The following is a 16,696-nucleotide window of genomic DNA, read 5'->3' on the forward strand; positions in this document are numbered from 1 at the left end:
GCTGTGGAGTTTAGTGGCTGTGGCCAACTGGTAGGAGAGGAGAGGTATTCACAATCTCTTTCCGCATATGCTTCAGCCCTTTTTCCTCCCGAAGGTCCATCCTTGTCTTCTCCTCCTGCCAGTTTTTCATACCTCCTCCACTGTCAGCATTACACCATTCTTCTCCCCAGAGTCTCAGGGGTGAGTCTCTCTTTCTGCTCGGCAGATGTCTGAGCCCTTCTCCCATATCTTGCTCCTCTTCTGCTCCATTAGTCACTTCCAGCCCTGCTCCCTCCCTGGCTCTGCCCCAGCTCCGGCTTACAAATATTAGGATATGTATGATTTGCTTGCTGCATGACTCCTTTATCAATCTTCCAGCCCTGTGTTCATTTAATTTAGAGTATAAGCTCCCCGGGGCACAGGGCCATGTCCTTTGTTTTAATCTTCTAAAGCACTTTGCCCAGTTCTAGTGCTTTACCAATCTTCCTTAAAAGTATCAAGGAATATTGATCGTCGGTGTGCTACAAAGTGAGCAGTGAGGGAAAGTCTAGCCCTGCCCTTGCAGGTAGAGGGACTCAGAAGACAAAAGCAGCAGGGACTGCATCCTCTTCAGTGCTGTAATGGAGCAGGAAAAAGCACCGCTGCACAATCCTGCCTCTTTCAAGCCTCGGTGTGTCACACTGGAGCAATGGCAAAGCTGTGTGTGTTTGAGTCTCAAGTCATCCTCTGCCTCCTGGAGAACCGCAGTCCCTCCATGTGCGATATGTTGCACCAACTCTCCCTGAACTGGAGTACCACCGGTTTCCAATTGCCTGGGATACATGGCAGCTCTGCAGACGGTGCCCTTCTGTGGCAGAGCATTCCTTGTCCAAGTCTGGCAGTGATTTTTCAAAGCACCATTTGTTTCAGACAAGAAGTTTGTGGTGTACATAAAGCTACAGATGAGCCCAATTGCAGCATGGGATTTGGTCAAGGATTATTCAACAGATGACAGCCAGAACTCCCACCGACATAATCAAATCCACGCATGAGAGTGGGAACAACTGCTTTGAACATGCACAGGCTGCTTTGCTGAGAAGCTCTTATTTGAAAATGTGGCCTCAGTACTTTTGCTCTTAATAACTGCATTTTTGTGTCAGTATCCAGCAAAACCAGAATGGACACATGAGTTGCCTCGTGCTGAGTTCCCTTTGTTTTCCAGCAAGTGGAATGATGTATTTCAATAACCGTAAGCGACTTGAGTTTTAAAGGACTGTTTGCACAGGGCAAGAGAAGAAAGGGATATACTGTGCTACCTCAGAGTTGTGGCATGTTCTATGGGCCAATTGCAGTAATGAAAGTTGTCTGAGGAAGGGGAACTGGATCCATCCCACCCCGACAAAGCTGTGGAAGGAATCGGCTCTTGCAGGGTGCTCCTACTGTCCTTGAAGAGATCTGGATATCTCAAGAGAGCAGAGCAAGTTTGCCTTATGTCCACCATCCCTATGCTAGACCTTAAAGGGAAGCTTAAGTAACCCTAACTTCTTTTCCATCACAACAATGTTATATGGGATCAACCTGTGCCTACGTGCTTTGTGGGTTTCATGGGCTGCATGTCTGCCTCACTCCTTAGCAGTGCAGGCGAGTCCTGTGCCCGTGGAGCACAAGGAGACAGGTACCATTTCTATTGCATGCAGCTGCCTTTGGCCTCTGCCCAAAAAGGCCAGATCTCTGGACACATAGGACCACTCAGCTGCCCACAGGGAAATCACTGAGCTGTGGCATGACCTGTCATGCTATGACACCAGTTTCTTCACTGGCCAAGCCTCAAACATAGCAATGTGAAGTCCTGTCACATCTGGACTAAACTTGTAGACACATTTAAGTGATCTGACTAAAATACAACACCTTGCGACTTGCATACATTACAACAGGAGGGGCTGCTTGTTGAAATTTAAAGTGTGTTTTAAGGTGCTTGCATAGGAAGTGCAGCATGGGCTTTTCAATGCTCCCAGCTGAACAGCGAGTGCAGCACTTAGCTAGAATTTGGAAGGGAGCTTTGCATTTCTTAAAACTTCTTCCAGTGTTTGTAAGTTCCCACTTGTTTCGTCAAAGAGCATTTAAGACGGCCTCCTTGGTTTGAGGTGAAATCCTCCCATGCTGCAGACAGGGCAGGTGCAGGGAGAAGCCTCCAGCCCAGCCAGAATGGAGGGTGGCAGGACTTACATCACCCAAAGCCTCACCATGTCTCCCGAGCTGCTCCTTCTCGTTGTGTGGGCAGCTGATTTCCTTCCAGGAGGAAGGTTCCTGGCCTGTTTTGTCATCCAAAAATCCATCTGTCTTCAAGATTGAGAGTCTTGGGGTTTTTTTAAACTGGTAATGTCAGATGGCCTGACCACAGCATCCTCTGAGAGTAGACCCAAGCTGTAATTTGGGAAACTTCAAAGCTTGCTAGATTTCTGCTTGTGTGTTAGAGAATAGTCTGGCCTTTCCAGCACTGGTGCTAATGAAGTGGCAAGGCTGGTCAAACTGTCAAGAAGCCATCAGTTCTCTGGGTGGGAAGGAGAGGGCCTCCGTTTCTGAGTGTGTTAGCTGCAGAGGGATGCCAGGAGGGTCTAAAAGAGCCCTAGGAGGAGTGGAGGGGTGTTCAACACTGCTGGAAAAAAGAGTCTTTTGTTGAAAATGTCAGGTGGGTACCCAACAAGGAGCAACACCTTAAATATGACTCACTGCTGAAACTCTCAGCCTGCCTAGGGAAGCGAATTCTCCCAACAAAGTGGATGTTGTTCCCTAAAACACAAGCCCTTTAAAGGGAAGAAAAAAAGAAAGAATGAGAAACAGATGAGAAGGTTTTAGGCAGGGGGAAAATCAAATTTTTCTGGTTAATTAATCACTTCTCTTGTGTTTTTTTATTTTAGTTTGAGGGTTGCTCCAAAGCCTATTCCCGCCTGGAGAACTTAAAGACACACCTGAGGTCCCACACTGGAGAAAAACCCTATGTCTGTGAACACGAAGGCTGCAATAAAGCCTTTTCCAATGCCTCGGACAGAGCCAAGCACCAGAACAGGACGCATTCCAATGAGGTAAGCCTGGGCTCACCGCAGCTCAATGGAGGGCTTTTTTTTTTTTAATTTTGCTGACAATAAAAATACACTTTACACGCTGGACTCATGTAAAAAGAAACCTACTGTAATGAGAGGTTTTTCTTATTTTTTAATGGGATTTATCTTGCTGGAGAGCCAGACCACATTAGCTTTATATTTATAAAAGCCATGTTTGAAATCATAAACAGATGTTAAAGTATGCAAACTTTTTAATCGGCTTTCGAAATTAAAGCAAGCATTTTCCAAATTTATAATTTTTAATAGCACAGATAGGATTGTACAGTTGTGCATGTGGTATTTAATATTACTGTGGAGCAGACTTGCAGTAGTATAACAGCTACCCTGAATCCTGATGCTCTGGAAATAATACTCCCTCCATCGTTTGATGCACAATGATAGAGCACAATGCAATGCTTTGTTAACCTTGGTTAATTAAGACCCACTATTAGTAGTTGGGGAGCAGAGGAAATTGCCTTTATTGTAATGCATGTGATGGTCTGTTGCAATCAACCACGGCCGACGATTGAAATTTATATTACCACTAATTAGCTGACAGGGGAAGAAAAAACAACACTCCAAAGTTCTAATAGTGTTTGCAGCCATGAAGAATTCAGTCTGTAGCCTAATTTGCAACAGTTAAATATAGACTATTGGAGAACGGAACACAATTGCCACGGATGACAGCTTTTTAAAGCGATGCTGTGTCTACAAAGGGCTTGTTGGGAGTATTTCTATCTCTGGCATAATATCAGTCAGTGATAACCAAAGCTCTGTAGGTTTCAGAGATTCTGTTGGAGTCAGAATAAGGACGTAAAGTCTAGGACGCCCTTCTGTGCTGTGTGATGCTGAGATGGACCCAACGAATGACGTGAATCCCAGTGTTACTTGAATTGGTTTGGGTATGAACCCAAATGTCAGGATTGTCCTTCACCGGTGAGCCACTTCCCCAGCAGGACACAGGTTAAAATTAACCCATATCTGCACTGGCACTGGGTAGTTTGGGGTAGGTTTGAGGCTACACCGACCTTGAGGCCAGGAGGGACCAACAAGACATGCAACGTCTTGTCTGCTCAGCAACCTGCATTCCCAGTAACTGGTGTTGGACTAAAACATCATTTGCTCTCTGTTAAAGCTTCTTCCCCTGAAAGGTAGGCAGATGTGATTTAATCCTACATTTCAGGTATTAGAAATTGCTTGTTTTCCAGCCCTGGATGCTTTCTCTGCCTTCCTCCAGTGCTGGACCCACTGTCCCTTTCATTGTTGCTATTTCCACCTCATAACACTACAGTGTTGTCACTCTCCATCTTCTTTCTCATAAGCTAAATAAGTCAATCAAACCACTGAAGATTCCCATTACTGCAGCATTTTTTCCTGTCCTTAAATCAATTTTGCATCTCTCTTCCATCCCTAAGGATTCTCATGTGGATGGATCAAGACTGCTGGTACAACTTTCAGTGCTGGATACAGACTCACTCTGTCCAGTTTGTGCACACTGAAGGAGTATGTGAGCTACTTTTTGCCCGTAGATCACTTGAGCTCGGATCCCTAGAGCTTTTCCAGGATCCTTCCTAGGCAGGCGAGAGTTTCCTTTCTTTTGGGCCAGCTGGTGTCCCATGTTCCTACATGTGGAATTTTGGCTTTGGCTGGATTATTAAATGTCATTCCTTTGATGGGTTCAGTTTCCCAAGTGATCCAGATCAGGAGCTGCACTGGATCTGGGATGACTCCTCACTTCGTCTGAGCAGGGCTTGGACATGCTTGAAGGTCTGCCTCTTTGGGTTCACATTGTGCAAGAAGGTGAGGCTGTAGGGCAGAGGCATCCAACTCCTTGTCTATGGTGGACCCTGGTCTAATATGCTGACACTTGGCACAGGCTGCATCTGACAACACAAATTAAAGACTCAGATAACAGATAGGGATTTTATCCCCTGCTGTTGCTTCTCCTGGAGGGTGCCAAAGCCTTCTCAGGTGCAGAAGCAGCATAGCCACTAGTGGAGGATTTACCCCAGACCAGCTGAGCCTTCCTATGGGAACTACATGGCGCTGCATGTTCTTAATTTTGCGATCATGCTCACTCCTGAACTGCTGTTCAACCCTCCTTGATGCAACACAAGCATGCCCCAAGACTTGTGGGAGATCTGTAGGCTGCATATAATGGCTGTCTGGGCCATGTATTTGACACCCTCTTTTTGAGGAACATACAACATGATCCTTTGCAACAGATGACATCCCTCATGCTCATTGCATTGGGCAGCAGGCCCAGGTAAGGGTCCTGCAACCAGCTGTGGCCATGACCAGTGGGTTAGCAAACTGCACTGAGACCTTGGCTCACAAAACCACATGGATGCATGCAGGAGTTTGTGGCTGTGAATATTTCCCATTACCCATTGGTAACTCTATTGTGGTTCCTAGCTACCTACTAAATATTTTCCTCTGCTTGCAGTGTTTACTTGGGATACACCACAGTTTCAGAGTTAGTCATCCATGTCTCCTCTAAGGAGGAAGTTCCAGGTTCCCTGTATTTGTCTCTGTCATTGTGTGACAAGTTGTAGGTGTATGGTCCAAACATGCCGAAGTTTAAGGCTGGGGATATATTACCACACTGGCTTTTGTTTGATTGTTGAAATGTCACACGCACGATTTCATTTTAAACTTTCAGTGACTATTTGAATCCCTTCAGGGGATACCTTCAAAGTTAGTTCTGGGAAAAGGGCTTTCATCCCATGACCACTCTCCAGTGCATACACAAAAGAGTGGCATGAGTTCACGGCCAGCCGAAGGCTCGGAGCGACATTTCCTCCAATTCAAGCTAAACAAGGGTAAAATGCAGAAATTCAGTTCTGCTGAGTGCCTGGGGAGTTCTCCAGTTCTCCCACCCTAAGGAGTATCATGCTGTATGTGTATGGGAGTAGGAGGGAGGCATCTGAGATACCTAAATTGTTGACTTCACTAGAGCATACACTGCATTAGATGTCAGAATCTGGATAACCCAGGGGATATATGAAGGCATGCCAACAAAACAGCAGTTGTGCTCAGTTCAGTTGCAGGAGGCCTGATGAAGAGGATGGTTGTACCTCGTTAGGTGGGGTGTCTGCTGTCCAAGCAACAGTGATCATGTTACCCTAATTACTGGAATCTGAAAAATCAGAACTACTGGGCCTAAAGGATCTTTATAAACAATCCTTGAACTGTTTTATGTAGGGTTTTTTATCATGTGTGGTGGGAGTTCTGTTCTTTAGAATAGGTTTTAACAGCAGCAATAATATTTCTATAATGCCTCATCCAAAAGGTTGCATGAGATTTATAAACAAACTATTTTACTTCTTGTGCTTTGGTTTACCCAGCTTTAAAATATATTAAATATTTACCTCAGTGGGGTGTTATGAGAATTTAGTTTGTTCAAGTGATGTGCCAAGATCAGTCAGGAAGCATGCTTTTGAATAAAAAACAGACTTTCAGTGTTTTTGATGTGATGATGCTGGCTTTCTGCAAAGAATATATACTCCTTTGTATTTTTTCACTTAAGCTTCTGGATGAAATTACAAAACAAATTAAAAAAAGAATAGGAATGGTCATTTTGGGTAGCTTTCAAACAACATCTATCTGATTTTTTTCATGAACCTATCCTAGTGCGTTGGCAGAAAAATACTTAGAGTAGCTGTGAGGCTGAAAGTGGAACTTGTGATGAATTCAGAGCTTCCAGTGCAGCAGCACCAGCTCAAACAACTGCAGTGCTAATACACTTTTGAATTGGAAACAATAAAAAAACAGTTAAAAGAAGAAAAGTATCTGTTTGCTGACTTCTGTTTTCAGAAGCATGGCTTCAGCCTTGTTTTCCTGTGGCAATCAATGATTCATGAATTCGGGACTAGAGTGCTATCGTCTGAAAAAAACATTGCATGCCTGTGGTTTGTTTTGCACAATAACAGATTTCAAGGTGACAGGTGCTGGAATGGTATGATAGATTGGGTAGGGTGAACCCAGTCTGGCTTGGTTTTGCTGGAATTCCATCAGCCAGAAGGTCTCAGACATTTTCTTGGTGTAGACCCCACCTTAGCAGAGAGAATGTGTTATGGCCAGTTCTCTACATCACCTCCCTCCCATCCGTAATCAGGAAACATTCCTGTGGCCACCCGAGCAAATACATGGGAAAGTAATACTAGGAAAGTATTTCATGAATTCTTAGCTGTCTTTTAATCCAGCAACTGAAAACAAGGAGTTTAGCCAACATCAAATGACTGGCCAGGTCTGTGTGAATCAGCAGCAGCCCATATGTCACATCTTAGAGATCTCAGTCTTACAGAATCCTGTGGAGCAGATGCTCCACATTTTGCTGCTGCCAGGCACTATGCTCATTGTATTTTCTTGGCCCATACGTTGTACCTGGAATATTTGGGCTTGTTCTAAATATAACCCAAGATTTGCTTGTATTAACAGAAACCCTACGTCTGTAAAATCCCTGGCTGCACGAAGCGGTACACAGACCCTAGTTCCCTCAGGAAACACGTCAAGACTGTGCACGGGCCTGATGCCCACGTCACGAAGAAGCAGCGCAACGATGTTCACCCGAGGCCACCTCCACTCAAGGAAAATGGGGACAATGAGGCAAGCGCCAAGCAGAGCAGCAAGGTTTCAGAGGAGAGCCCCGAGGCCAACAGCACCACGAGGAGCATGGAGGATTGCTTACAAGTCAAAACGATAAAAACGGAGAATTCTGTGGTAAGAGCAGTTGCTCTTGGCAGAAATGATGCGGCCCCTAATTTCTCCGACACAATGGGGGCGTGAAGCATTTGCATGCCATTTACCTCTCTGGGCAGTTGCCCTTCACCTGCCAACACCCTAGAGTTCAAGTCCAGAGATGAAACTGCAGGTCAGGGCACAGTCCAGTACATTTTGCACCTTCCTACTCAGCATCACAAATTCCCGCCCTTGTAGTCATGGGGGCCACGTGATGCCGTGTTGAGCTTGGCCTCCCTGTACTGTGAAAGTGGGTAAAACTCAGAGTGTTGTGGTCAGATGAGCTTTACCTACCTCACCAATTTAAATTGAGCAATGACCATAGGGCACAGATTGATGAACGCTTCTTGAAGCAGAAGTCCTGGCTTAAGCAGTCCCTTTTCTCCTCCTCCCTGTACCCTTCACTGTTTTTCTTTCCAGGCTGCTGCTGCACAGCAGTTTTGCTGGCACAACTCTGTTGTGGGCTGTCTGATTAAGCCAGTGCAGATAAAAGTAGCTGTTTTATTTTTGTTGGGTATCTTAAAGCAAGTTCAATTCCTCGGTCCTGTCCACCATACACAGAAGCACAGAATCGCTGGGGTTGGCAGGGACCTCTTGAGATTGTCTAGTCCAACCTCCCTGCTCAAGCAAGGTCGGCTAGAGCAGATTGCTCAGGAGTACATGAGTTCAATACGCGACTCCCAACTGCCACAGAAAATTGTAGTGGGATGATGGGGCAGGGGAATGAAACCAGGAATAAACATGGGAGCAATGCTGTGACCCACAGAGTACGGGCTTGCAGTCAACCATAATCATGCTTTACAGCCCTGCGAGTGGCCACCAGCTGAAGCAAAGACCATTTATCAGCCTTCTGGCCATTACAGCAGCTCCACAGTAGGCAGTAGTGTGGTCGATGGTGCTAACGAGGTGTGTACGGTGGTGGGTCCAAACACCTTCAAGCCTCTTCCACCCCATGCAGGGAGCCCACCTGCTCCTCAGCACACTACTGCTGGTGGAGGAGATGGAGCATTGCAACACACGGGTCACTTTTGCCTTTTGATGTTTCTCTTCACCTTCATACCCAAAGTTCTGGTCTCCTGCACCAGCTCAGAGTTGGGCAGGGTATAGGCTGATACAACAGAAAAGACCTTCACCTGCAAAGGGGAGTGTTCACATAGTCCCCAGACTTCTCACTAGAGCTGAAAGGATTTTGAGCTCCAAAATATATATTTTCTTGATTTGAATCCAGGCTACAAGATTGTTATTCTTATGAAACAACATGCCCTGGACCTACAAAGATTTTCTAAAAAAGGTTAAGGGATGCGTTCTTGGACAAATTACTAATGAGCAGCATGTTTTGGTTAGGAAGGAATTGAGTATTTTCACATCCAAAGTGTCTCTAATTGACTAAAGGAACAGTTTTACTGTGATGAGGCTCTGTATTGGGTTACAAAAACTGAGTGTGAGAACCACTGGACAGAATGACCTCTCTCCCATACTCTTCCTCCGTGTGTTTTGTTGGGTTTTTTTCTATGAAAACACAGACACAATCACGGCTTCCCACCCCATTTCTCCCAAAGGTGTGGGATTGTTTTCCTAGGGCTCTGTGCTCCCAGGGTTGCAGCCAAGCCATCTCACTGGCGGCAGGGCTATGGGTCGGATGTTCTTCTCCACTCTCTCCGTCCAGCGCTGCGTACTTCGCTCGTGCACGTCTAACAGGCGGCATCGGACCTGGCGGGCCCACGTCCAACTCCTGTTTCCTGGTTAAGGTCAGGGTGGTGGGAGGGGTGAGATGCTTCACTGGTTCCCATCACTCCGAGGCCCCTTGTTTTGACCCATTTTTGGGTTTCATCCCAAACCCGTGGAGACGGGTGGGAAGTCTCTCCTAGGGAGTTTTATTGTGCCCGCAAAGAGGGAAGGCAGGGAAGACAGGGTACGGGAGAGGGGGAGATGTTGGCAATTTGTGTGGTTTGTTAGCAATTCTGCACTCCCCTCTTCCTCCTTTTACTAACATGGTCCTTTCTGTTAATGCTGTCTTTGTCCTAACAACCTGTTCTTTATTCCCACTTACCCTTCCTTACTCTACCTTCCTAAGGACAGTCGGTACTAAGGTGAGCAAATAAATCCTTTGTATTAAAATAGCTGTATAAAGCATGGTCTCCTGCAGACGTCCTGTCTCCAGCTAACCACCGCAGGGTGGGGGCGGAGGCATGTCGAGCGATGGGGAGGGGCAGGGGATATTTGCTTGAGTGCAGAAAGGGGGAGGACACCCCTTTGCCGTCTTTCTCCCAGCATCACAACTTGACATTAAATCCTGGAATTGCAATCTCTATCATCCCAATTGAAGGTCAATGAGGCCATCAGAGCCAGTCAGCCCTGCCCATGAGGGCTGCTACAGGGCAAAGTAAAACAGTGCATCACCCTGCACTCCCACCTTGGCCTGGGGCAAAGTACATTGCCTTTTCAGCACTCCCATTTTCTGACAGTTGCTGGAGCATGGGCCTCAGCGGAGAAGCCAGGCATCCTGTCTAGTAGCAGCAACAGCTACCTCAGAGCAAGTTCAGACCATTTAGTGTCTGCTGCAAATAAACTACTCAATGTGAAACGCAATTCCTAATGTAAATAAAATAAATATTTATGGTGCTTATCTGCTTTATCTGCAAGTGGGTGTTTGCAAACAGTGAACCAGGTTTTTATCTGGCTGGGAAGTTTGTCAGGTAACCTAATTATACGTTAGGGTACTTTAAAGACAGAAATACGTTGTGTCTGAAATACTTAGGCCTTGATCCTATGTTAGATAAGCCAGTGCTTGCTGCAATATACCTTGCACAACCAGGTAATATGCTGCTTTTCTTCGAGAAGCATCTGTCCTTAATCTTTCGGAGGAACAACATTTGGTTTCTCTCCATCCTCCAGTTGAAGCCACCATAGTTTTTCCAGGTGTGGGGCGCTGCCCTGCCCTCCCCCCCAGGGAAGGTGCCCCTGCCCTCTGGTAGAGCTGAGATCCTGCAGCAGGGAAGGGTAACAAGAGAGGGGAGAGCCTGGGATAGGGCCAAACACGTGGAGCCCGCTGGGGATGTTGGGCTCCTGGTTTCTTTTCATCCATGTTTCCATCTGCCCAACTCCTCCTCTTTTCCTTCCCCAAGATGTGTCAGTCCAGTCCTGGTGGCCAGTCGTCATGCAGCAGTGAGCCGTCACCCCTTGGCAGCACCAACAACAATGACAGTGGAGTAGAAATGAACATGCACAGCGGGGGAAGTCTGGGAGATCTGACAGCGTTGGATGACAACGCTCCTGTTGTGGACTCAACGGTCTCATCTGGTAACTCGACAGTCAGCCTGCAGCTAAGGAAACACATGACGACGATGCAACGACTTGAACAGCTCAAGAAAGAGAAACTCAAGACAGTTAAGGATTCCTGCTCATGGGTGAGCCCAGCTCCACAAGCCAGAAACACCAAGCTGCCTCCCATCTCAGGAAACGGTAAGCCCTGGGCCTGGGCCATGTCCTGTAGGCACCCTCCAGAGTTTGACTCTGGTTCCATAACCGAGAGTCTGTTCTGGAGGAGGATCATTTCTTACTGCCTCTGAGTCAGCCCTTGCTGGATAGAGATGTCAGGTAAAATGGAGAGCCTGGGTGTAAACACAGCCGTCTGGTGATGTGCAACAAAACCCCAGATGCACAGTGCTAGAGAGCTAGAAAGGAGGCAGAGGTGTTGGTGTCCTTCTTGTTCCTGGCCTTCCCCAGGACCCAGCCACAGCTGTCCTCACTGTCCCAGTGGCAGCCACAAGACTGCTTGGGTTTGTTCCAGCAGTAACAATTCCCCAAGGGCTGATGTGCCTCCAGGGAGATTGCTGGAGCACAGCGGCAATCCAGACAAGCCCTTCATCCTTGACCTTGCTCTGACAGGCCTTTTGTCACTTCAAGAGCTCCTGGCTATTGCCTACAGCTTCATATGCTAGTTTCCCGCTGGCCGGGGATTCCTGAAAAAGGCATCTTTATGATCCCTTCAGTGCTCCTCTAACTTTGCCAAGAAGTCCCAAGGCATAGGGCCTGCATTATACTAAACCTCAGGGCTTAGTATATTGGAGCTTCTTGGATTACTCTGGGAAGAGCCTCTGAGTGTCAACTTTTGGGCTCTCGGCCTCCTATCCCTGACTGCTGTGCATCTGTCCCAGTGAGCAGCTGTGCTTGTAGCTACGTGCTGTCCCCGTGGCACTGTTCACACCAGTCCTACTTTCTTCCTACTAAGAGAAGCCCATGTGGAGGCACTTCCTCAGCAGCTGAGAATCAGTGGGGTACACGTTGCAAAGACTCTGCAGCAGGGACTTCTTATTTTCTCTTCCCAGCCTTCTTGCTCTTTGTGCATGGACACAGAGCTGGAGATGAAGCTTTGAATTCACTGGCAGCAAATGAAATTCACTATCATTCACATAAAATATTTGGGGGTGGCTTTGTGTGTCTGTATTCTGGCACCAAGAATGCTACCAAGTGGAATTTCTCGGCTAACTAAACCTTTTCCTTCCCTGCAACCTTTCTCTCAGGCTCTATTCTAGAAAATAGTGGTGGTTCTTCTGCTACGCTGCCTAATCCCAGAATAATGGAGCTGTCCGTCAATGAGGTTACAATGCTGAACCAACTCAACGAGCGCCGTGATAGTACGACAAGCACCATCAGTTCCGCCTACACTGTCAGCCGCAGATCATCAGGGATCTCTCCGTACTTCTCCAGCCGCCGTTCCAGTGAGGCTTCGCAGCTTGGGCACCGTCCCAATAACACGAGCTCTGCCGACTCTTACGACCCGATTTCAACGGATGCCTCCCGTCGGTCAAGTGAGGCAAGCCAGTGCAGCGGGATGCCAGGTCTGCTGAACCTCACGCCAGCTCAGCACTACAGGCTGAAAGCCAAGTACGCTGCTGCCACGGGGGGCCCTCCTCCAACTCCCCTGCCAAACATGGAGAGGATGACCCTGAAGAACAGGATCTCACTTATGGATGGACCAGACCCCACCTTGCCCTCCATCCGCCTCCCACCAGGGCCCAGGCGTTGCAGCGATGGTAACACCTATGGCTACCCATCAGCTGCAGCATTTCCCCACGAGGTGCCGGGCAACTGCACGAGGCGGGCAAGCGACCCGGTGAGGAGACCTGCCGGAGACCCCCAGGCCCTCCCACGAGTTCACCGCTTCAACAGCACCAACAGCATGAACCCCTTCCATCCTCCACACCCCACAGACAGGAGGAATTTCAGCCTCCAGAGCTATGGTCGCTCAGACGGGAGCCTCCCCAGGCACACCTACTCGCCCCGGCCACTGAGCATCAGCGAAAACATCGCCATGGAAGCCATGTCCGGGGAGGCAGAGGTGCCCGTTGGAGATGATGACATTATGCTGCCAGATGACGTGGTGCAGTACATCAAATCCCAGAGCAATGGGACAGCGGCCGAGAGCACTTCCCTGGGGTACAGCAACGAGATGCAGAGCTTCCAGGGAAGTGGGAAACTGCAGCCTCCAGCCTTGCCTGGTCAGCGCAGGATGGCAGTGGCCGAGGCGAGCATGAGCCACTTGGGACCCATGATGGCAGAGTGTCCCATGAGCTTTGATGCTTCCTCAGACATGAATAAAAATAACATGCCCGTCCAATGGAACGAAGTCAGCTCGGGTACGGTTGATATCATGTCCAATCAGTCGAAGCAGCAGTTTTCGCAAGGGAACTTAGCGGTGGTCCAGCAGAAGCAGAACTTTGGTCAGTACCAGAACTACAACCAGCAGCAGATGCAGCTGCCGGACAACAGTATGAACGTAACACAGCAGAGCTTTATGCAAAGAAATGTGGGCATGGACGGGCAAAGGCTAAACTGTATGCAGCTGCGGCAGCAGCCGATGAGCCTAGGCCCCACTATGAACCCCGATCTGGGTTTGCACGCAGGGTATAACCAACCTCATCAGATGCTGAGCCCCAGTGCAATCAGTGGCAACCCAAATCAGATCTCTCCTTCTTGTAGCAGCATGGCAGCAAAATCCGGACCTCACCTTCACCCTCAGCAAATGGACATGGCGACAGACCCTTCTTTAATGGTCGGCAGCAACAGTGAGCGCACAATGCTGGGCCAGGTCATGCATGAACCAAGTCAGCAGAACTACTCAACTCAGCCGACCCACCTGAACTTCCCCATGGCTCAGGAGGCCTTTCATCAGCCTGTCATGACCTCCAACCAGCCAAGCTTTGAGCCTCAGCAGGGCATGATGGGCTCAGCCGCGCAGGCTTATCCACCCGGCATGGTCCAGCCTCGTCCTCCACCCGAGCCGAGCCCAGCCAGCAGACCCCGAGGCCTCCGCACTGTCCAGCAGCTGGGCTACATGAGAACTCCCCACCCTACAAACACCATCGGCCCGGGCCAGGAGGTGGCAGAGGCCACACATAAAAGAACCAGCGACATGTTGCCAGCACCAGCCCAGCAGTGTGTGGACGGCACGAGGGAAAACAACTTGATGTACTATTATGGTCAAATCCACATGTATGAACAGAACAGCAGCTTTGATAATCACGCGGACTGCCGGGTCAGACAGCAGCAGTGCGCACTGAACAGCAAGCCGGCCACTCTGCCTTCCCCGGGTGCGAACCAGGTGTCCAGCACGGTGGACTCGCAATGTCTTGAGCCGCCCCAGATAGATTTTGATGCCATCATGGACGATGGGGACCATTCGAGCCTGATGTCGGGAACCCTGAGCCCCAGCATCCTGCAGAACCTCTCCCAGAACTCCTCTCGCCTGACGACTCCACGAAACTCTCTGACACTGCCCACCATACCCGCGGGAATAAGCAATATGGCAATAGGCGATATGAGCTCCATGCTAACCACGCTGGCGGAAGAGAGTAAATTTCTAAACATGATGTCATAACAGTAAAGCACAAGGCCTTAGCGCTATCCAAGGGGCTGTGCGTGAAGCAGTTTTATGAATGTGCTTTTCAAAAATAATCTGTTTCAATAGAGTAGATTTTTTTTTATAAGTAATAAATACATTAAAGGGATTCAAAATGAAAATTTTTAAAAGTCTCTGTACAGAATTATGTAAACTATATCCAGGCAGTTCAGCACCACAAGGGTGCACCTCTAGTGTTATTTTTTGGCTTGGTTTCCCAGAGCACTGAACGATATCACCACCAAGCTAGGAGACTGCATGAACGTGGTTAGAGATGAAACCCTCCCTCCCCGGCAGCCCTGTAAATAGCACTCCCCATCATTTTCCATTAGTTATGTTCACAAAAAATTCCATTTTCAACCCACACCAGAAAGAAACGGGAGGATGCGGTTTTGATCGGAATAAAAGCCATACTATGTATTCTGCTCTGATGAGAGTAGGGTTTAGTTACATCTCCAAACAAGCCCTCTGCCAGCAGTATTGTTTTATACCGTAAATACCTTTGTACCTTGCAAAGAGGGTTGATTCCAAACAGCTTCTCAGCAAAGTGCCTTACCATGCTTTCATGTTAAGTAGCCAAGGCCTCTCTTCCTTTAAAAATCAAATATAGTGTATTGCCAGAAGCATATATAAAATGTACATTTATAAAAACATAGTGGTGTTTCTGAGAAAACATTGGAAAGACACATTGATGAGACACATAAAAGGTGAATGCACACTTTGATCAGATGTGTTTACAACGTGGTTTGTATCATGTGCAGAGTGGAGCAGAGGCCTGGGAACAGCAATCACTGGGAAATAGTCCCCCGTGGCAGGAAGGCTCCGGCGTGCAGACTGACACACACGCATAACTTTGCGCCCTCTGAGCGCAGTGACTTTCTGCAGGGGCCCCGCATGCATCTTTAATGTCAGGTTTCTGAAGCACGCATTACCATATCCCTGTGTGGCTTTGCAACGGCTTCGCTTTCTGTTGGGCTTTCCACGCTAAGGTGCTCACATACAAAAAGTGATGGTGATAGAGAGAGTTTTATGATTGTTTCAGCCCAGTCTGCACTGTGGCAGTGTTGTGGGAGCTGGTTTATCTGGCCAGGGTTCGTCTGTGTAATATACTCCATGCAGGGCTCTGCCTGGGCTCCGTGCACACAACAGGCACGTGGCTGGCCTGATGCGAGACCAAGCATGAGCTAATACACCCTGCCCTGCAAGGAGGCTTGTTGGCATGTACCCAGTGCTGCATTAACATGTCCCACAGCTTTGGTCAGCATGAAAAGAGCTGCTGTATCCAAAAAATATACCATGGACAACCCGGGGTGTTAGTTTGGCTAGTGCTTTGTGCTACAGTATATAGCTACTCTTTGTACCCAGCCTGGTTCAGTTCAGCACTGCACCTGCAGTCTACAGCATAGGGAAACATCTGGATAGTCTCAAAACAGGTATTTGAGTCAAAATAGTAGCTCGGTCACTGAGAATCTCTTGGAAACGTCCTTGGGGAAGAGATGGGAGGAGCAGGGCTTCCCAAAGCCAAATCCTCCACCAAAATATAACTGCTTGTAATAACCTTCAGCTGTTTCCAGGCCGGTCCCACCTGGCACTGAAGTCAATCTTAGTTGCATTATTTATTTTTACTGTCATTAGACAGAAGGGGAGAAGTAGTGAGGTGCATGTACTTGGGCAGGAGGCCTTGCTTAACTTCTGACTGTCTTGGATAAGGACAACTCTCCTCATTCTGCTCTCATAGCATCAGATACTTTGTACCCAGTAAGTTGAAGGGCAGGGGACAAGTGTGACATCTCCCCCAGGTTCTCACAGTTTGACTGGACAAGCATCTGCTGAGCTTCACTCTCTCCTTCCCATCTTCCCTCTCCCCCTCATATCGATGTGATGTTCTCACTTGTGTCCAACTCCGTCCCCTGCACGGGACAGGGACAGCTCTGTAAAGGTGCTTTCTGGTGTCCCTGCTTTCCTTTTGCACAAACTGATGTCAGGCTCACTGTTC

At 48.1% G+C, this 16,696-nt stretch overlaps 1 protein-coding gene across 2 annotated transcripts in view; it reads left to right on the forward strand.

Moving 5' to 3' along the window:
- Positions 1-14,819, forward strand: part of GLI2 (GLI family zinc finger 2) — a 195,544-nt gene extending 180,725 nt beyond the window's left edge. For both annotated transcript variants that reach the window (XM_076342940.1, XM_076342939.1), the window contains exons 11-14: positions 2,877-3,041; positions 7,500-7,781; positions 10,925-11,261; positions 12,323-14,819. In XM_076342940.1, the coding sequence (XP_076199055.1) occupies positions 2,877-3,041; positions 7,500-7,781; positions 10,925-11,261; positions 12,323-14,679 (3,141 nt within the window). In that variant the 3' untranslated portion in view covers positions 14,680-14,819. The remainder of the gene's footprint in view (positions 1-2,876; positions 3,042-7,499; positions 7,782-10,924; positions 11,262-12,322) is intronic.
- Positions 14,820-16,696: the final 1,877 nt, after the last annotated feature.

The sequence above is a fragment of the Aptenodytes patagonicus genome, chromosome 6 (genome assembly GCF_965638725.1).
Source record: "Aptenodytes patagonicus chromosome 6, bAptPat1.pri.cur, whole genome shotgun sequence".
Lineage (NCBI taxonomy): Eukaryota > Metazoa > Chordata > Aves > Sphenisciformes > Spheniscidae > Aptenodytes > Aptenodytes patagonicus.